The sequence below is a fragment of the Rhincodon typus genome, chromosome 7 (genome assembly GCF_021869965.1).
Source record: "Rhincodon typus isolate 14 chromosome 7, sRhiTyp1.1, whole genome shotgun sequence".
In the NCBI taxonomy this organism is placed as follows: domain Eukaryota; kingdom Metazoa; phylum Chordata; class Chondrichthyes; order Orectolobiformes; family Rhincodontidae; genus Rhincodon; species Rhincodon typus.
This window is the reverse complement of record NC_063338.1, coordinates 43,890,923-43,913,421: the sequence shown is the minus strand read 5'-3', so window position 1 is coordinate 43,913,421 and position 22,499 is coordinate 43,890,923. Positions and strand designations below refer to the sequence as shown.

General features: G+C 38.3%; 1 protein-coding gene across 2 annotated transcripts in view; it reads right to left on the bottom strand.

The window, feature by feature from the left end:
- The window catches only part of LOC109936839 (transcription factor Sp3-like), a 53,822-nt gene that overhangs the window by 7,014 nt on the left and 24,309 nt on the right, over positions 1-22,499 (bottom strand). For both annotated transcript variants that reach the window (XM_048599458.1, XM_048599459.1), the window contains 2 exons: positions 10,940-11,162; positions 555-754 (listed from right to left, as the gene is read on the bottom strand). In XM_048599458.1, the coding sequence (XP_048455415.1) occupies positions 555-754; positions 10,940-11,162 (423 nt within the window). The remainder of the gene's footprint in view (positions 1-554; positions 755-10,939; positions 11,163-22,499) is intronic.

The following is a 22,499-nucleotide window of genomic DNA, read 5'->3' as shown; positions in this document are numbered from 1 at the left end:
CTGTTAATATATTTTGCCCAGTTTTATGCAAATATTTAAGTGAGCTGTATTAGGAAATCAATAAGTAGAATAGCTAATATCACTATCCATATTTCTAGATAACTTATAGCTCTACTACCTATCAGTCCTGATGCCAATCCCCTTGCAAATCATTATCATGTGAAGTTGGAAAAGAGCTCTGCAATATCCACAGCGTTAAAATGAGTGAAGTACAAATATTATCACTGCCACAAAACCTACAATTTTTAAGTATCTTTCACCGGAGCACCTAACCCTTCTTGCAGGTAGCATTTCAATTCGAGAATACTGTGAACAGATCTAAAGTCAGAAAACATACTGAGTAATCAAAGCAATAATTCAGAAAATAAATGTTTTGTGAAAGATGTAACTATGCTTATTGTAATTGATTGTAAGATCTAACTTAGCTTGGATATTTAGCTTTAAGGCTTCAGGAACAGAGTTCTGTTGGACAATAAATGGGAAATCATGCTAGTGACTGACATTAAGATAATGAGTGAAATCTACTCTAGTTTTAAAAAGGTAGAAACAGTAACCTGTATGTGTTTTTCTGTGTCGTTGCAGTTCATCGCTGCGAGTAAAGCGTTTTCCACAGAAAACCCAGTTACAGACAAAAGGTCGTTCTCCTGTGTGCCAGCGAAGGTGAGCTCGAAGATGGGAGGTTTTTCCATACGTCTTTCCACAGCCAGGAAAGTGGCAAATATGTTGTTTTTTCTTGCCCAAGTTATTGGAGGATCTGAGGAAAACCACAAATTCGAACATAATGTGCACGCACTCATTTTATCCTCTGAATCACAAACACGTATTACATTTTCAAAATTTTTCTACAGAATTAACTGCAGTAACTGAAAATATTTCCCTGGTAACCAAATCCAAACAACCATTATGCACTACTATATGACTACTGTGAGAAATTGCAAAATAATTTTTAGCAAGCTTTACATTAATTAAGACTGGAGGACCAACAAACGCTGGAGTTTTGCAGTCAGATTTGTTTGAATATCAAATTAAGATTCCAAATTGCATAATATTTAGAAAATCGAAATAAGTAATGTAAATCCTGTTGTATAAGTGAACTGCTGATAAATTACTTTATTAAAAAGTGCATAGAATCTGAAAATGATGAACATTTCCTGTCTTTGCCTCTAACTAACACACTTACCTGGATAAATACTATTCAGGTTTCTATAGTGATAACTTTGCATCATATAACAACTCTGACTTACACAATGCCCTTAACGCCCTACAAGAAAAAGGCACTGAGCTAAAAAAGGAGACATTTAAGAGCTATGACTACAAGCTTAGCTAAGGACAGTTGTTATGAAGCAAATCTTCATGAGCTAGGCGGCACAGTGGAACAGTGGTTAGCACTGCTGTCTTTCAGGATCAGGGTCCTGGGATCAATTCCAGGCTCAGGCGACTGTGTGGAATTTGCACGTGTTCTCAGTGTCTGCATAGATTTCCTCCAGGAGCTCCAGTTTCCTCCCACAGTCCAAAGATGTGCAGGTTGGGTGTGTTGGCCAGGCTTCATTGCCCACAGTAGGAGGGATGTGTAGGCTATGTGGACTGGCCATGCTAAGTGGGGGTTGCAGGGATAGGGTGGGGCACTGGGTCTGGGTGGAATGCTCAAGGGCCAGCACAGAATCAATAGGCCCAACGGCCTTTTTCCACACTGTAGGGATTCGAGGATAACTACAGTGACTCGAGACAGGCAAAGCTACAAGTGCTAATGTCAGAGGTATAAAAGTTAGAAATATCTCTGTAAACGTACAAAAGAGTTTGGATACAAATTAGATATTTTAATTTGAAGTATTGGGGGAGGCGGGGGAGAAAGAGAGACACCATAAGCATGTGTCAGCACAAAAGGAGAAAGGTAGTGGAACGGGAAAAAAAATAGAGATATGCAATAACAAACTTGAAGTTGGGGAGTTGAATAATGAAATTCAGGCAAGTATTTGGGCCAAGTAAGCAACAATGCCTCAGAGGTAGAAGTAGACAGTCTTTGCAATAAGATGGAATATGGAATAAAAAAATACTCAACTCTGGGTTGAAATGGCAGTGAGGCTAACCATAATCTAGTTCAGCCTAAATAATGGCTACTGTGCGTTGCGGTCCAAATATCATAAAGAATATGTGGCAGGGCTCAAAGACGACAGCCATGTTCTTGATACTTAGCCGTAGAAAGTTACAGATCATCCCGACATCAAATGTTGAGCCATCAAGCTAACAAAAAAAAGTGGACTGAGTAAGATGGGTTGAAAGATCTGGAATTTACCAGCATAGATGAAGAAGCTGACTTCATATCAACAAATGCATTCAGCATTGGCCAGCAAGTAGGACAAACAGCAAGGGAAAAGATAGATTTTTGGCGGATGTTGGACATGGTGATGCAAGTGTGGGAAGAGAAGCCTTGCCAGACAGAGAGTCCACTTATGCAAAGAACAACAAAGCCAAACAATGTTGAAAAAAAGAGGATGATGTGATCAGCAATTTAAAATGGATACAGAACAATCTAAAACATTAACACAACCAATGCATCAGATCAAAGCTTTGCAGTCACGTCATATCCAGTTGTGAATGGTAGCAGACAATTTAAACAAGTAGAGGCAGCAGCTTCACAAATATCCTCATCTCAATGATGGGAAGTCCAACACAGTGCAAAAGACAAGGCCAAATTTTTCTGTAATCATCATCCAGAAATACTGAGTGGAAATATTGGAGGCCTCCTCCTGCTCCTATTTTCAATGCAACGCTATGGCTGCTAAGAAGCTTGAGTGAATGCTGACCTATGCAAGACTCCTTTAAATTGTCTTCTGCTAATAGTGGGAACCACCTAACAGCCACATCTGAGGCCAGATGGCTGTTGCAAATAAAAAGCCTGTGATATGGGAGGACCTTTATCCCCAACCTAGATTAAAAATTTGCCGTTTAAACTGTTCGCCACACTCCACAACCCCTTCATCATCCTGCTTGGCTGATGAAGCCCACCCAAGTTCCCCTTGCCTTGAATTTCTTCCCTAACTGCATTGTGAGTTTACTTACAGCACATGGGCTGCAGCAGTTTACCACCATTTTCTTAAAGACAACTCGGAATTAGTTAAGCAAGAAAAAAATTTTGGGAAGTACCGATCAATTATCATGAAATAAGTTTAAGCAGGCAGGGAGTTAATGTTTTAAACATATATTAAAAAACAGCTGATTTGCATTCAGTACATCACATTCAGGAATTTTAAAATTACAACAGCTCAAGTTTACAAGAAAATCAAATGTCAGCATGCATTTTGATTAAGATTGGCTTCTTTTTTCAAAATGTTGAAACAAAAGAATGTTGAAGGAAAAGAAATAACCATAATCAAAATACAATTGCGAAGAGACCTTATACACTGTCTATAAAAGGAAAAATAAAAAAAAAATCCTTTTTCAATGATTTTACGTGAAAAAAGAACATTTTGTTTACAACACTTGTACATCAAAGGAGATGCAATTTTGCCATGCATTTTGATAGGCATAGTCTCTACTTTTCTCGCTGCGGGGTAAATGGCACATTTGCTTTTTAACCTGCAGATAGACTTGGACATGTGGGCAAGTAGCAAGAATTGGCAGGTGGAAAACAATGTGGCAAAGTGACAGGGTATACATTTTGGTTAGAAGAATGGAGGCATAGACTATTTTCTAAATGGGAAAGGCTTCAGAAGTCTTCCGTGCAAAGGGACTTGGGAGCCTAGTTCAGAATTTTCTTAAGGTTATCATGCAGGTTCAGTTGGCAGTTAGGAAGGCAAATGCAATGTTGGCATTTATTTCACGATGGCTAGAAAACAAGAGCAGAGATGTATTGATGAGGCTGTATAAGACTCTGATCAGACCATATTTGGAATATTGTTAGCAGTTTAGGGACTTGTACCCAAGAAAAGATGTGCTGGCATTGGAGGTGATCCAGAGGACGTTTACAAGAATAATCCCAGGAATGAAGGGCTCATCATATGATGAGTGGTTGAGGACTCTGGGTCTATACTCGATTGAGTTTAGAGGATGGGGGCAGAGCGGGGGAACAATTCCTATTGAAACTTACAGGATACTGACAGGCTTGGATAGAGTGGACGTGGAGAAGATGTTTGCACGACTGGGAGAGATTAGGACCCAGGAACACAGACCCCGGCTGAAGGGATGACCCTTTAGAACTGAGATGAGAAGGATTTTTTTCAGCCAGAGGGTGGTGATTCTGTGGAACTCATTGTGGCAACGGGCTACGAAGGCCAAGTTATTGATTGTATTTAAGATAGGAGATAGGTAGGTTCTTGATTAGTAAGGGGACCGAGGGTTACAGGGAGAAGGCAGGAGAATGGGGTTGAGAAACATATCAGCCATCATTGAATGGCGGAGCAGAACTGATGAGCTGAATGGCCTAATTCTGCTCCTATATCTTATGGTCTAAAGTGAAATTAACAAGTGTTGTGATCCTAGTTGATGGCAATACTGGACAAGTTGGATTCCAGAATGAAACCTTGTTTGATAGATCGTAAGTTAATAATAGATAAAGTGCGGAGCTGGAGGAACATAGCAGGCCAGGCAGCATCAGAGGAACAGGAAAGCTGACGTTTCGGGTCAGGACCCTTCTTCAGAAAGTTGATACATCGTAAGTGTTGTTTTTGCAGTTGATTACTGTGGTGGCTAGTTATTGAACATATTCACCTGAAGCTGCCACGGTTCTTTTAACTCAAGTTTATTGGCTTACACAAACGAAATACACAGGCAACGTGAAAAGATCTTATCAAAAAACACAGATCCAACCATTTTCCCAGCAATATCCTTTTCCAATACTCATTCCAGAGAACAATCATTCCTATTTGACACTTTAATATCTCACTTACTGGATTCATTCCAGTTTTCCCCTCAGACTGCTGAAACAGTTTTAAAGTTGCTTTCATGTTCTGATGGCCCAAACCACCTTTCAGTTCTGAGAACCTGTATTCCTTAAACATTTTAAGGAGTATGGAGAGGGGTCAGGAATATGACTTTGACAGCAGATCAATGATGATCGTATTGAATGGCAGACCAAGCTTGATGGATCAAAAAGTTAATATTTGTTTCTAGGAAAACAGTCCTTCAGCACATAAAAAAATCCAATTCTGCTGCTAGGACAGAACTATTCTTCATTCTAGCATGAAACTAAACTCTAACAAAACAGATAGTGTGTTTCGGCATGTAAACACCATCGATTAACAGAGGTATGTTGCTGGTCTTGCCGAATCACATTGTAAAGGCTAATTTTTTTTGGAATATAGGCTAGAAAAATGGACATTTAGAAACTGTACTGCAGATAATGTTCCAGGCCTTTTTTTGCCCACACCCAAAAAGGTTAGAAGTAGAACTGTGATATATCAACTTATCTGTCACAACAGGTCACGTAACTTTTACTGGACACTTTTGAGAGGTAAGTTGGCACCAAGTATTTATGGATTGAAAAGGTGCCTGGCAACAGCCTTTGGAGTCATAGTTGCAGTTTGTCACAGACCCGAGGAGGAGTAGTTGAATTCAGACCTCCAGAAAGAATGACAAAATAATTAGAAGGTTAATCTGGACATATAAATGAGAATATTAGGAGAAGATTAGTTGGAATGTAAAACTAGATAGCAAGTTTCTACAGGTATCTAAAAAGGTAAAAAGTAGAGTGTGTTGGTTCTCTATAACAACAGGAGAATATGGAGTTAATAGTATGAAGAAAGTGGTAGTGAAAAAAGAAAGTGCTAGATACAGTAAATATTTTAATATCTCACTAATGCCTGTAAAATCAAGAGACTGAAGGAAGAGAGGAACCCATTGAAATTACACATCAGCAGTGAAGCCATACTAAGCAAACTAATGAAGCATGCGGGATTGGTAAACCCCCCAGGCCTGATGGATTTTATTCTAGAGTTTTAAACAGGAGGCTATTCAATTGATGATAATTTCCCAAAATTCATTAGATCAGGAAAAGTTCCATTACGCTAGAAAAGAACAAATATAATCTCTCTATTCAAGGGAAGAAGGCAGAAAATAGGAGAATATATGCCAGTTAGCTTAACATGTATCATGGGGAAGGTCTCAGAATCGATCATTAAGATTGTAACTGGGTACCTGGAAAAACAATGCATTTGGGAAGTATCTATATAGTTTTGTGAAAGGGAAATTGCGTTAAATCATTTATCGGAATTCTTTGGATTCTGGGGAGTTCATAGACATACTTGGGTTTCCACAGATTTGATAAGGCTTCACATAAAAAGGTTGTTGCACAAACAGAAGCATGGAGAGATGATTCGCTGACTGGTTTAACAAAAATGAATTAACTCAGATTAGCAGTATCTGATAAATGGGGTCCTGCAGGAATCTGTGCTGGGCCTTCAACTTTACAATTAATACAGATGTCTTAAATGAGGGGGATACAAGACTTACTGGCCAATGTCTCAGATGACACCAAATAGGTTGGAAAATATACTGTGAAGATGACCAAGATCCAGACTGATATAGATAAGTTGAGTGAGTAGGCAAAAATCTGGCAGACCAAGTATAATTGAGAAAATGTGAAGTTGTTCACTTTGGCAAAAATAAAATAAGGCAGAGTATTATTTAAACAGAATGACTATAGATTCCAAGGTGCAGAGGAATACAGGTGTTTGAGTGGTACAAGTCATAAAACATTAGCATGTTGGCCTAGCAAAGTGACTAAGAATGCTAACAGATGCTAATCTTTATTAGAAGAGGAATGGAACGTAAAAATATTATCCTTCAGTTATACTGGGGATTGCTGAGACCACATCTCGAATACTGTGCATAATTTTGGTCTCCTTATTTAGTGAAGGATGCAAGTGCGCTTGAGGCAGTTCAGAGGTTAATGGCTTGATATGTGGAATGAGCGAGTTATCTTACAAGGAAAGATCAGAGAAGCTGAGCTTGTTTCCATTGCAGCTTTGAAGAGCAAGGGGTGACATGGTTGAAGTGTAAAGATCCTGAATAATCTTGACAAGGTGGATGTGGAAAGCATGTTTCCTTTTGTGGATTCAGTCCAGAACTAGGAGATACTTTAAAATTAAGGATCTCCCTTCTAGGCAGAGATGAAGGCAATTTATTTTTCTCTCACAGGATTGCGCAACTTGATAACACTTGATTGCACAAGGTAGTGGAGGTGAAGTAATTGAATATCAAGGTGGAGGGAGATCAATTCCCTTTGTTAGACTAGGGAATAAAAGGTCATCATGTTACAGAATCTACACAAACAGATTGGATGTGATCTTATTGAACGGTGCAGCAGGCTCCAAGGGACAAATGGCTTATTTCGGCTGCTATTTCATATGTTCTTATGGCTGTATAATGGAACAAGATTGGAGAAAACTGCTTCCTAATTACCAATGATAGATGCCAAAACAAACAGATTTCAAGGAAAGAAAGTGTGCTGACTCCACAAATATTACTAACCTGACCAAACACAAACCTGACTTTTCAAATCAGGGGAAACTGACTCCTAATCATACTTACACATTCAATAACTATAAACAAAATCAGAAAGCCAGACTTCTAACAAAGTTTCCAGTTAAATTCCTCGGTCTGTCACCACACATGAACAGTTTTATGTAGCTGTTTCCAGAATGTGACATTTTCATTCTGTTAAAGCTGCATTTGGAAATGGTCTTCATATTTTGCTTTGTAGAAGTATTGGGAGAAAAATATAATTAATGCGCAATTTGTTTGCCAATAAACATGGCAGAAGCAGGTTATTCAGCCCACCATCATATCCCCATACCCCCTCCCCCTTTTACCATGGCAAATCCACCTAGCCTGCACATCCTTGGGCACTACAGGCAATTTAGCCAATTCACACTTTTGGTTTGTGGAAGGAAACCAACGCAGACAAAGGGAGAACATGCAAGCTCCACGCAGACAGTTGGCCAAGGCTGGAATTGAGCCTGGGTCTCTGGTGCTGTGAGACAGCGGTAGTAACCGTTGTTCCATCATGCCGCCCTTGGCGGCCATTAATCTGTATAAAACATACTCTATTACAAAGCTTCCACAGTCCCCTGGAGCAGAGAATTCCGAAGATTCACAATGCACAGAGTAAAGAAATTCCTCAGAGATAGTAGGAACTGCAGATGCTGGAGAATCCGAGACAACAAGGTGCAGAGCTGGATGAACACAGCAGGCCAAGCAGCATCATAGGAGCAGAAAGGCTGACGTTTCGGGCCTAGACCCTTCTTCAGAAATTCCTCACGTCAGTTCTAAACAACTTGCTGTTTATTCCGATACTGTTGCATGGTTCTAGATTCCAAGGGAACGTCCGTTCTTTGTCTACTCTGTAGTATGAACAGTGAGTTTCAATGAGCTCACACCTAATTCTTCAAAAGTATTGAAAATACAGGCAGAGTTTCCTCCAATCTCTTCTCACAGGAGTCTCTAGCCACCCGAGTAATTAGTCTGGTGAGCCCTCATTGTACTCTCTCCACGGAAAGCACATCCTTCCTTAGGTAACGGAAAAAACACTGTACAATGCCGAGGCTCAAAGTTCGATATAGTAGAAGTAAAACATTTTTACTCCTCTCCGCAAATTCTCTCACCATAAAAGGCTAACATATTGTTGCTTCTCTGTTCAGGAGCTTATGAACAAGGATGCCAAGTTTCCTTTGGACATCAACTCTTCACAGGCTCTCATCATTGAAGAAATATTCTGCACCTCCCCTTTTCCTTACAAAATTGATAACCTCACACTTATCCACATTTTATTCCATCTGCCATTTCATGCCCATTAATTTAGCATGTTCAAATTCTCGTGAAGTCTCATTGAACCTTCCTCTACACATTCCCACCTAGCTTTGTGTCATCTGCAAACTGGAAATACATTTGTCCTCTTAACCAAATCATTGATTTGAATTTTGAACATGTGGATCCAAACACTGATCGTTGTGGTCACAAACTGCCAATCCCACTTATTCTCACTTTCTACTTTGTTCCCATTAATTAAACCTCAATCCACATCACGATATTACCCCATGCCATACGATCTAATTTTGTTTTTTGTATGGGACCTTACTGGAAACCTTCTAAAACTGAGTACCACATCCATTGATTCATCTTTATGTACGCTACAAATAGTTTTGTAATTTAAAAAAAAAAATCAATTATGCCAAACATGATTTTCCTTTTATGAATCCTCTTAATTCTCTCAAATCACAATTACTTTCTAAGCACAGTTATCACATCCATTAGAATAGACTGTAATATATTCCCTTACCACAGAGGTCACGCTAATAAATCAAAACAGCTCCTCGTTTTCTCACTTCCTCATAACAAACTGGGTTACATTTGCAACATTCCAACCTATCGGCAATTCCAGAATCTATAGAATTTTCAAAAGATAATCAAAGCATGAACTATCTCTATAGCTACCTCTTCTAGCACTAAGGGGTGTAAATCAGGTCTCAGGAATTTGTCAACTTTCAGTTGTAGTGGACCAATTAAACTAATATTCATGTCTTTATGTTCCCCATTCCCACCACTCCCTTGGATCTAAAGTATTTTTGGTAGACTTGTTGCATCTTTCCCCTACGAGAGGCACAAAATATTTAGCTTCTCTACCATTTCCCTTTATGAACTCTACGGTCTCTGTCTGCAATGGACCCACATTTATCTTTTTACATATCTATGGAAACTTTTACACTATGTTTCTTGCCATTTTACATTTATATTCTATTTTCCTTTTACCAGTTTTGTGGTCCTCCTTTGCTGAATTCTAAAATACTCCCAATCACTAGCCTTACTACTTTTTAAAGTAAGTTTTCGAAGCCTCCTCTTTTTATCTAACACAATCTGTAACTTCCTTTGTTAGCCATAATAAATTAATTTTCGTGTTGGGTTTTATCTTAAAACAATGTATATTTATTCTAAACCATATATTCATTCCTCACCCTGTCTATTTGCCTGTCACTATATAGTTCCCTTTTTTAGATTCAAGATCCTGACTTCAGATAGATTATATTGTTTACAAATGTAACTGGAAATTTCCATCACATGATCATTCACTGCATAAACTTTCTAAATAACAAGTTTATTAATTAACCCCTTTTCAGTGCATAATATTAGATCTAGAATAGTCGGTTCTCCCATTGGTTCCTCAACATACTGCTCTGGAAACCATCTTGGACACATTCCAAGGATCCATCCTCCACAGCATTGGTGTTCATTAGGCTTACCCAGTCTAGTGTATGCTTTGGTTATGGGGACAAATATATTTCCAGTTTGCAGATGACACAAAGCTGTGTGGGAATGTGTAGAGAAAGGTTCAATGAGACTCCAAGGGAATTTGAACAGAATGGAGTCACCCATGATTAATGAATTACTCTGGTTACATGCACCTTAAGTTTTTAACTGGTGTTTGGTGGTCTAAAACAACTCCTGTCAATGTTTTTGCCCTTGTTGTTTTTTAGTTCCAGCCAAATAGATTGCAATTTGTTATTGTCTTGTTATTGCAATTCAAGATCCTCTCCGATATATTGACCCTATCCTTCATCAGCACTATCCCACCTCCTTTTCATTTTTTCTGTCTACCTAAATGATAAACATTTGGTTCCCAGCCCTGCAAATGTATCATAGTCACATACTTCTACTTGTGCTATCAATTCATTTACTTTCTCCAGAATGCAACCGACATTCAGACAGAGCACCTTTAATTCACAGCCTTTTTAAACATTATTCTGTATTTTCACACTTTGATTTTTGGCATTTGTTTCTGTGGCCTTCCACTTTCATTTACTACCTCTTCATCTACCATAACCAGCTTTTGTTTCTCACTTAATCGAATACTTCCTCAAGCTCCCATCTGCCAGAAAAGTTAGTTTAAATTCTCCTTGCGAGCTTTTAATACTTCAACTGATTTAATTTACACTAAACAAAAACATACCTTCCCAAAACATCCTTGCAGTTAGGACAAGTACATGCTACTCGACGGAGTCGTTTCCCTGGTTGATACTGCTGATCATTGCCTTCCTCACCCAGGTTCACAGACACTTGTGCTAAATCACTGGAACCAAGGACGGTTGTAGTTCCCACATTAGTGACTGTAGAAGGTTGTGATGCTAACTGCCAGGATTCCGAATCATCCTCTTCTTCTTTTATATGTACACCTAGAATCAGTAAGAGCATATTCAATTTTCACTTCAAACCACAAGACTACTTAACCCTTTCCAACATTGTGCCACAATATACAGTAAAAGACTAAAATGCAACTATAAAGAATGCATTATGACTTAGTTTAGGGAATAATATTCAAAGTATTTTCAAAATCTGGTGTTTTTATAGTATATTAATTTTCTTAACAATGGCAAGCAATGCCATAAAATAAAGAAGCATCAAGTTTCAGAAAGAAACTAATTTTCTTATTGTAAATATGTAATCAAGACTTATGGAGAACTTGTGTAAATTCTTCTTACCCTGTAATCTTCAGTGTTTTCAAAATAACCACTGCATTCAGAAAAATGGTCAATTCAAGTTGAAATCTTGGAACATTAAGTATAGCCTCAATACATTCACAGTCGTAGCCAAGTAACTTAGTGCATACACGAGCACATAGTAACAAATCTTAAAGTATGAATTGCCAAAAGGCTAGGAGATTGTGGGAACTCAAAACAAGGATATGTGCATTGATACTACCCATCTAATACAAAACAAAACTATTGCATTACGGAAACAATTCTTTTAAACATATTCGCATTCCGAAGTTATTGATTATACCATAGTAAAATAAATTGATAGCTTGGCTATTTTCCTTTAATACATATTTGTAAGCTTAACTGGTAGCACATCATTGCCATTTATTTCAGGAGTCAGATTTCACTACACAGGTTTATAGAGAAAACTGAAGGGCTACTGGAAATGACCACTTCCAACAACTTTCTGCCAAACATATGGGATCTTGATAACGAACCAAAGTTTTAAAGGACCTTCAGCAACATGGGATAGTTTTGCTCTTTGTAAAGAAAATGAACCAAATCATAATGCAGTAGAGGTCTCAAAAGCAGAAAGAAGGAGCTCCATTCCTATTGCTGTGGTTGCTGTTTGTAGGTCAAAATGGGTCATTCAATAGCAAAGCTGTAAACAAAGGAGTTTGCACACCTTGTGCATGAATGCACAGTTAGCCTAAAATTTTACAGGATATACTGCAAAGATAAACACAAGAATACGGGAACAGCAGCATAGAAGTAGGCCCATTCAGCCCCTTAAGCTTACTCTGCCTTTCTAGATCAAGGCTTATCAGCTACCTCAAATGCCATTTTCCCACTCTGTTCCAAGATCCCTTCATGTTATTAGCATCTAGAAACTTATCAGTCTCAGTCATTTATAAATTCATGACAGAGTTTGCACAGCCCTATACAGGGGAGAATTTCACTGATGAAGTTCCTCTTCATTTCAGTATTAAATGCTTTATTCTCAAACTGTGCCTAACTCTAGGCCGCCAAAGGAAACATCCTTTTTGCATCTATTCTGTCTAACCCTGTCAGAATATTATACATTTCTATAAGACTGTCTCATTTTTCTACACTCAAATGTACCGGCATAGTCCACATTCTCTCCAAGCTATGCTAATAACTATTTCATTCCTTAGGCAAGGGGAACCAGACTGCACGTAATATACCATGCGTGGTCTCAAAAGTAAGCAAGTCTTCTTTGGTCCTGCGCAAAGATTCACAATACTCAAAACTAAACTAGGTAACCCATTCAAACTAGAACTTGGAGTAACAAACATAATGCACGATTACTTTCGAAATTAGTTGGCCATGGATACAATGCAACACACCCAAGGATCTTGATAAGTTTTTGAAGCGTCATAAAGGAGGCAGGCTGGATGAAGAACAGCAAAGCTATTAACCACTACTAGCACTGAATAATCTTGATTAAACAGCCTTGATTTATGAAAATCAATTGTAAAATGAAGTAACGCGATTAGCAAAAAAGTTATCAAATGTTGAATCCAGAGATAAATAAAAAAACAGATTATTTCAGAACATAGATTAAATTCAGTCCTGATTATTGCAAATTGAACAAAAAAAGCCCCAAAAGTGGCTTCAAATTCGTGGCACAAAATTAATCTGCAATCAGGTAAAATAAATGCTCTTCCTGACAGGAAATTCTAAAGTGAGCCTTAGAGAGAAATTTCATTTCCAACCAAAGTAGAGATACATAAACAATGTGACTCCCCACATAAAACGCAAGTGTAGCTGCACTTTCCAAATGCAAATGATCAAACAACAGTCTCCTAAACTGTGCTCAGTCTCCCAACACACAATTAGTTGGCTTCATTAAATTCAAGCAGAGACCATCCTGTACAGTCCATCCCAAAGCAGTAAATAGTTTGCCAGAAACAAAACCTGTAAGTCGTCACAAAAATGTTTTATGTCAAGTCACATTTTTCCTTACATCCACTACGGAGAAACCAAGATTAGGCATAACCTGAGCTGGCAGCCAAATGTGGCTGCCTAACTTATGTCAATCTATCCTCCATGTTTCAACACTGACAGAGTAGCATCTGCAAATACCCATCAATGGCAATGATGTCTGCAGATCAAGTTGCATGTTTTGTCCCCATTTTCAGGGGATCAAGGCAATGAACTGAGGTATTCAACAAGAGGTCCCAGATATGAACTCAAGTTACACCAAGAAATGCTTTAAAATCAGTCACTTGAACAATGGAAGCCTGGATGAGAGAAACTGATTCCTAGCGACAATCTGAGATTGCACAATGTTCAGCACCATTCCATGGAATTCGCTACCCCAAAGTTCAGTGGATGCTGGGACAGTAAGTAAATTTAAAGAGAATTTAGACAGATTTTTAATTGATAATTGATTGAAGGGTTATGGACAGAAGGCAGGAAAATAGGAGTGAGGAGCATATCAGCCACGACTGAATGGAGGAGCAGACTTCGATGGGCCGACTGGCCTAATTCTGCCCCTATATCTTATGAACTATTCTTGTCTCTTCAGATACTGAAGTAGTCAGTGTCCAGACACAACAAAACCTGGACATCAGATAAATGTATATATGTAACAAGAATATATGCATCATACAGATGTCAGGAAAAGACCGTCTTCAACAAGAGAGAATGCAGCCACTGCCCCTTGGCATTCAGTGACATTAATACTGCTTATATTCCCCATCAACATTTTGGGGAACACTACTGGCCAGAAACTGACTGGATCTCCTGTATTAATACTGCAACTACAAGAACAGGTCAGAGGATAGGAATTCTGCACCCAGTAACTTACCTCTCATTTCCCTTCTACAAGGCCCAATTGGGAAATGCGATGAGATATTTGCCAGTCAGGATGGCTGAAGCCTTTTCTGTTGTCAGAGCTAAACAGTATCCAAGACAAAGCAGCTGCCTTGATTGGCAACTCAGCCAATACCTTTAAATTCATTCCCTTCAGCACCCATGTAGTGTGTACAACCTGCAACATGGAATTCAGCAACTCAAATATTCTTCAACAGCACTTTCCAAACACGTCTCTGCCATCTGAAGTAAAAGATACAAGGGAACACCACCACAAATCCAAGTTCCACACTCCATTCACATACTAGCCCAAATTTGAACAGTGTCACCGTTCTTCAGTCACTGTCAAAATCTTAGAACTCCTCTCCGAATAGTGAGGACTGTAGTAGTTTAAAAACGGCAGCTCATCACCACTCTCTGAAAAGCAACTAGGAATGTGCAATACCCATATCCCATGAAAAATTAAGCCAAACATGACAACAAGCATTCACATGGTACACAATGACTTAACTGTGCATACAACACCCCCATAAACTGTTCTCAAACTGATCTCACTTGAGACAGTGAGCCCAACCCTCACTGAACACAAGTAGTAGCTCTCCCGACGACAGCAGTGATCACTGAAATACCATTTAACAAGCGGAGATCATCCAAAGAAATTAACCCATCTTAAAAGCACCATCAAATGCTCATGGTCCACCAAGGGTTTGGAATTCCTGTACCTACCAACCAACACTCAGCTAAAAATCCCCAAAACTGCAAAGACAAACAGCCAGGAACAAAACCCACTTGGTTTGAGAAATGGGTTTAAATCTTGAAACTATTAAAATAACACGCAATGCCATTACAGCTCACAAAAAATTTGACATAATATAGAATAAAATAAATCGAACAACAGTAAGGTAAAATTTTGAGAGTCCACATCAGGGTATTGGGAAGAACTCCTAGTCATAGAAACTTAGAAATACAAGTAGGAGTAGGCTATTCAGCCCTTTGAACTAGCTCTGTCAATCAATAGGAGCTGGCTGATCATTCAACTCAATACCTTGTTCCCAAATTCTCTCCATACCTTTTGTTCCATTCAGTCCAAAGAACTATACCCAACTCTTCCTTAAAAACATTCAATGTTTGGTCTCAACTGCTTTCTCTGGCAGAAAGTTCCACAGGCTCACCACTCTCAGTGAAGAAGTTTCTCATCTCAGCCCTAAATAGTCAACCCTGTATCAACTATAATTCTGGATTTCTCAGTCATCAGGAACATCCTACTAGCATTTACCCTCTCTAGTCTTGTTAGAATTTATATTTCCATGATACCCCCTGTCATTCTTCTAAACAATGAATACAGTCCTAACCAATCCAGTCTCTCTTCATATGTGAGTCCTACCATCTTAGGAATCAGCCTGGTAAAACTTCATTTCACTTCACCTATAACCAGATTAGATGACCAAAGGTAAAATCCTTCCTCAGATATGGAGTCCAAAACTACACACAATGTTCCAAATCTATCTCACCAAGGCCTTGTACAATTGCAGCGAGATATTATTGGATTCTTCAGGGGTCTGACAGAGTAAATGCTGACAGGATGTTTTCCCTCAACGGCAGAGCCTAGAAACAGAATGCATAATCTCAGAATAAAGGGGTACAATTTAAGACTGAGATGAGGAGGAATTTCTTCTGAGGGTTTAGCATCTTTGGAACTGTGCCACTGAGAGCTGAGAGGGCACAGTTTTTGTGTACATATATAAAACGCTAAGATAGATTCTTGATCAATATGGGAATACAGGGTTATGGGAAAATGCAGGAAAGTGGACGTGAGGAATGTCGGATCAGCTATGAACTTACTAAGCAGCAGAGCAGACTTGAGGCGCCAAACTGTCTATTCCTTTCATATTTCTTATGGTCTTACATCCCTGTTCCTGTACTCTAATCTTCTTACCATAAAGGCCAACATACCATTTGCCTTCTTCAGCATCTGCATTCTTACTTTCAGCAAATGGTGTACAAGGGCACCCAGTTGTCATCGTACCTCTGCCATTCCCAATCAAATCACCATTCAGATAATAATCCACCTTCCTATTTTTGCTACAAAAAATGGATAACCTCACATCTATCCACATTATACTTCATCTCCCATGCATTTGCCCACTCATCTTGCCCAACTTGCCCAAATCACAATAAAGCATTTCTGCATCCTCCTGAATTCACCGTTCCACCTAGCTTTGGGTTGTCTGCAAATTTGAAGATGTTACATTTAGTCCCCTCATCTGAATCATTAATTATTAAGTGCATAGTGGTATTCAAGAAGTTCAACTGTTGAAAAACTTAAATATATTTAAAAACAGATTACTGATTGCACAAGCTAAGTTCATATACAATATGTAAAGTGAATCAAATGTCAATAAATGCATGGAGAAATGAACTGCAAAGATTTTAGATTATGAGTATAATAAAGATTAATTGTCTCTGGTAATTAATGAATATTGCTCAGAATCTTCTCCGTTTCCACTCAGAATAACATTTCCAGTACAATGAGACAATTGGACTACACGCATGGTTATTCTACAAAAGAACAGTGCATATTTAGATGTGTGATTTACACAGATACAGATGAAAGAGAACTTAGACTAATTTAGCAGAGTTTAAAGTTAACAATCTGGAAAGACATATCCAATTAAGAACTAAAATAAGCATCTCAGACTGCAGGTTCCTCTTCTTTCACAATCCAGCTGAAGTCCTTTTCTACAATAAAAATTCTTGCACTTTAACTCAGTTATTTTAGTTATGTAAACTTGTTCTTTAGATCAATGTTACAAACTTAATAGTGATTATAGTTACAGAATAGCAATATAGAGATCACTCATTCAAATCTCATGATGGCAAGCTGCAAATCAGACTTCTGAGTGTTGAATTCAGCAACTACTGTGACGTGTAAGAAGGCAGCAAAAAAAAAAAATCATCTCTGCTAGGCTTGCATCAGAAGCTTTGAATGGTACAAGATTCCTGCACCATCTCGTCTATATAGGATCCCAGATTCACATGACTTAGTTTACTTAATGCACTTTGAAGTGGTCCGAAAAGCAAAAAGTGCAGAGCAACTTGAACATTTCTAACACAAAATGAAATGGTTGCAATTCAAGAATCAGAAAAATAGCAATGAATCTGCTCAGGATATAAATCAATTAGGGCTTGAGGGATTGGCTGCAAGGTTAGGTTGCAGGATTAAAAGCTGAATGATCTGACAGAGATTCTCCTAGTTATGTCCAGTTTACGTAGATAGGCAAATAGTAAGCTATTTCCATTAACTGATGGTGCAAAGATTAAGGGCTCAGATTACATTTTTGGGCAAGTGACGCAGGGAGAATGTGAGGAAATAAGATTTAAAAAAAAAACAGGTGAGTGGTAATGACTTGAAACAGATTGACACACATGGGTGGAGCATGCAGACACCAATAATTTTAAATGGAAAATGGATGATCACTTGAGAGAAATAAATCTGCAGGACGGCGGGGGAGCATTGGGAATGAAACTGACCAGAAGTCTCTACAAAGTCAGCTGGGACTCAATGAGCTTAGAGGCCTCCTGCTGTCTTATGACTATCTAGAACAAGGGCAGCATCATGAAGAAAGTAAGTTAATACTTTTGTATTTTTGCCAAAATGTTACTGTAAATGCACGAATCTGATTTCATACTTCTCATCTAATCTTGTGAACTAGCACTGCAACAGTTCAACTTGCAGCTGAAGTGTAGTCCAAAGTAAAACAGATTATACCTCCTCAGATCCCTTACATCCCACAGACACTAAACTGACAACACATTGTATTTTTCCAATCTGAAAATGACCGATTTGTGCCCACTTTATTTCCTGTTAGTCATCCAAACTTCCATTCAAGTCAATGTGTTACCTTTTACACAGTGAGCTTTTATTGTCCACAAAAACCTTTTAGGTGGCACTTCATCAAATGCAAGGAGTCAAGATCCATTGATTCCCCTTTATCCAGAGTACGCTACTTCCTCAAAGATTGGATAAACATGATTTCCCTTTCACAAAGTCATGCTGACTTTTTCTGATTACCCTGAGCTTTTCCAAGTGTCCTGCTGCAGCTTTTGCTACTTCTTTGTAAATGACAAACACTTTCCCCACAAGAGATGTTAAGCTAACTGGCCTGTAGGTTTCTGCTTTCTGAATCAATAAGTTACATTTGCTATCTTTCAATCTAATGGGACCATCCTAAAGCAAGGTGGTTTTGGAAAATTAAACCAACACAACAATCTCTTTAGCCACTTCTTTGAAGACCTTAAAACGAAGTCTATCCGAATCCAGGCACCTGTTAATAGGCAGCTCAATTTTCTCAACCATTTTTCCAATGATTTTAATTATCCAGAGTTATTCCCTCTTTTCCATTTCCTGATTTACAACGGTGTCGGAGATATTACTTGCATTCTCTATAATGAAGAATGACGCAAAATACCTTCTTAATTTCTCCAACATTTGCTGATTATCCATTATTAAATTTTCACCATACCATGTGGTTATTGCTAGGGAGCCTATACACTACTCCTAAAGTTGATATCTTGCCTCTCATTTCTATCCAAACCGTTTCCAAATCCTGACTTCCCGAATTTAGATCATCTTTCTCTCGTGTTAATACCATTAACTAACCTTCACCTTTTCCTAGCTTTCTATCCTTCCCAAATGTCTTGCACCCCTTAAGTTACATGCCTCAATTTATGCCTCCTGTCATATTTCTATAATAACCTTGAGAAAATATTTATTTTTGACATCATTGTAGATGTAAGGTAGCATGGTAACACTGTGTCTTACAGCACCAAGGACTCCAGTTTGATTCCACCCTCAGGTGACTGTATAGAGTTTATACATTTTCCCGATGTCCATGTGTTTCCTCTGGTTTCCTTCCTCAGTCCAAAAATGTGCAGTTTAGGTGGTTTGGCCATGCTAAATTACCGTGTAGTGTCCAGGAAAATGCAAGCTTGGTGGGTTAGCCATGGTAAATGTGGGGTTATGGGGATAGGGTGGGGTGGGACTGGGACCGGGTCTGGGTAGGATGCTCTTTTTAGGGCAAGTATGGACTTGATGGGCTGAATGACCTTTTTCCACTCTGTAGGGATTCTATGGTTCACAGACACGAAGAACTGTGGTCTGAAGTCTAAAAATCAAACTACATTAACAGACTCCAATTTCAAGCCAAAGTAAATTCCAGTGATAGCATCCACATCTTTGGCGCAAAAGTTCAAGTGGTAAACAGTAACAAACAAACAGTGAAGGTAGTAAAATCACCAAATCAAAACCAATAAAGAACACTGACACTGACAATGTCCACAACGACTAAACCTTCATATCTATGGGAACCACAGCAATTAATGCAAGGGAGTTAAAACCCATTAAAACTCTGTCAACACACCAGATGGTTTAATTGCACAGCCAAAATTTATGGCACTCTTACTGAAACAATTTTTGCCCAATATGGATACAGTTCTCATTTCCATATCAACTGGAACAAAAATGCATAAAACTCACAACAATCTACCCAGTGAACTGGGAAACAATTCTAAGATTTTGACAGTGACACTATTCAAAGTTGGGATAGTGTGTGAATGGAGTTGTAATGGTGTTCCCTTGTATCTTTTACTTTAGATAGCAGAGACGTGTTTGGAAAGTGCTGTTGAAGAACCAGGTTTACACTTTCTATACTGCAATAGTAACATGCGGACAACTTAACCCAAGTTTGATTAGCCCTATGCAATCATTCTATAATACCAGTCTTAGCCACCTGCTTTACTTTTAACAACCTATAATTAGAATTCAAGGACAATCCTACAATTTGAGACCAGCAGAAAAATAACTAGCAAAAATAGTTCCAGAACAGGACACTGAGCTGTGAATTGCATCGTATCTTTAACCAAAAAAATCCCGAAGTGTTCTGCAGATAGGTATAAAGGGGAAAAAAGTCAATAAAGGAAGACATAAGGAAGGGGATGACAGAAATTTGGTTTAAAGGCCTAGTGAGGCTGTAAAGAGAAATAGAGAAACTTAGGAAATTCCAGGGACCTTATAAAACCAATAGTGAGGTGATTACAAAAGGGAATGCACAAAAATGCACAGAAGAAAAATGCATTGTGAAAGAAAGAAAATTCAGTGAAAGCAAAGCAAGAAAGAAAGAAGAAAATGGAAGCAGCATTATGGAGAATACACTTTTGCAGGTAAGTTAGAGAACAAACATGATTTAAAATTCAAGCAATTAGGACAAGAGACAATCATTTTTGAAAGTTATATTTTAAAACTGAGGCACTGAGATTTGGTCAGTTCCGCAAAGGTTTGTTTTCTTTTAGAAGTCTGAAAGTTATTTTGGAATGGGTGACCCGACCTCAGCTGAGGAAGCATGTAACTACAATCAAGGGACTGAGAACACCCCTTTAATTGTCAATGGATAAGATGTTTCGACGAGTGAGTTTATGACAGGCAGAGTAAACAGAATAAAGTTTGTTGAATTCAGAGCACAAGAACTCAGTTCAGTTCAGATCAGAAGTTTTTCTCTGGGAAGGAGAACAATTCTTCAGTTTGGTTCAGGGGAACCAGCTACCTATTTTCTGTGCCATTTCCAAACCAGGAGAGATTATAGTCTACAAGCAGTTAGAACCAAACAAAGCCCACTGCTAATAGGTCAATGACTGCAGACGTTGAAAGAATTGTAAAATTGTCCTGGCAAACCACAGTAAAGAAAATGGAAGGAAGTCATTTAAGTAGAAACTTAAGTTCAGACTGGAGGATAATTTCTTCAGATTGGAGTCTCTCATAACAGATAGTGCTGGAAAACAGGTTGAAACTTTGTTTTGCTGCATGGTTTAAGACCTTTCCCAAATGTCTTCTATAACTAAAATCACAACGTACTTGTCTTCATCATATGAGCTGATTTTCTGGTAGCAAAGAACATTTGTAGCTGCTTGTGAATGTTTCGGTAACTAATCACCATATTACCAAACTGCAAAAAATTAAATATATGATCTATCTAGTTAGATTTCTTTCAGGAATCGACAAGTTCAACTTTACCATCAGCTGGGAACATAAAGTGGGGTGATCTGGCAGGGTTGGAATTTATTTGAAAAGCCAAACATTAAGCTTCTAGTTATTAAACAAGAGTGAAGTTTATTGACTGGATTGACTTTCAATTATTTTGATTATTTGAAATATTTTACTAATTCTAAACTAAGAGTTTACAGATAAATTGAGGGTAGAAATAAAAGCAAGAACTCCTAAGGATGAGATAGTTAATTAGCCAGCATTTAGAATGACTAAGAAAGAACTTCATGTGTCATTGCTAGAATTAGCTAGGAATCATGCAGAAATGAAAAAATCTTGACTTGGAGAAAAAGAAATAAAAATATTTGAACTGGAACAAAGAAATGGAAAGGGAAGAGAAAAAAGGGAGAGAGATATGCAAATGAAAAACTGAACTGGAGTATGCAAGGACAGAAAACACAAATTGAATTTAAAACAGTTTAACTTCAAAAGAGATAAAAGGCAATCAGACAATGCGTCTTGGCTAGAGAAAAGCTTAGAACAAGAAGTCGTAGTTGTAGCCCAAATTCTAATTCTGATTCTGATGCAAGATTTCATCAGAAACCCATGATTTGTACCTACATTTACAGAGGATAGAGTTGAAAGATGTTTGTAAAAAGGCAGCTGGACAAAATAAACTGGCCAAAGATATTTGGATTATAAGGTTGCAGAGTGCTTTGGCAGGTACAACTATGACTGTTTATGCCTACCCATCAGAAGAAAGCTCTACAGACTACGAAATTGTTAATAAAAACTTGAGTACTCATGAATATGCCCCAAGAAACCAGAACAAGTATTTACAGAATATGCAAGAGAAACCCTTTTGAGAATACAGGGGAAATCATGGCTAAGGAAGAATGCAGAAATAGTATCCTAGTAAACCTTAAGGGTTATTTAGGTAAGCATCAAGCCTCAAAGATCAGAGAAGAAGTTAAAACAGTTGTGTACAGAGATGTTCATTTGAGAATCCACAGGGAATCTGGAGGAATAGAAAATCTGCAAATGGAAGACATATCTGCTCATGGAGAGTTTTAGGGAACAAATGGAAGTCTGCCGAAGTAATAAAGGAGAAAGGCTAGAAACAAAGTAATAAGCAAAATAATATGCCCCCATTGTATTAA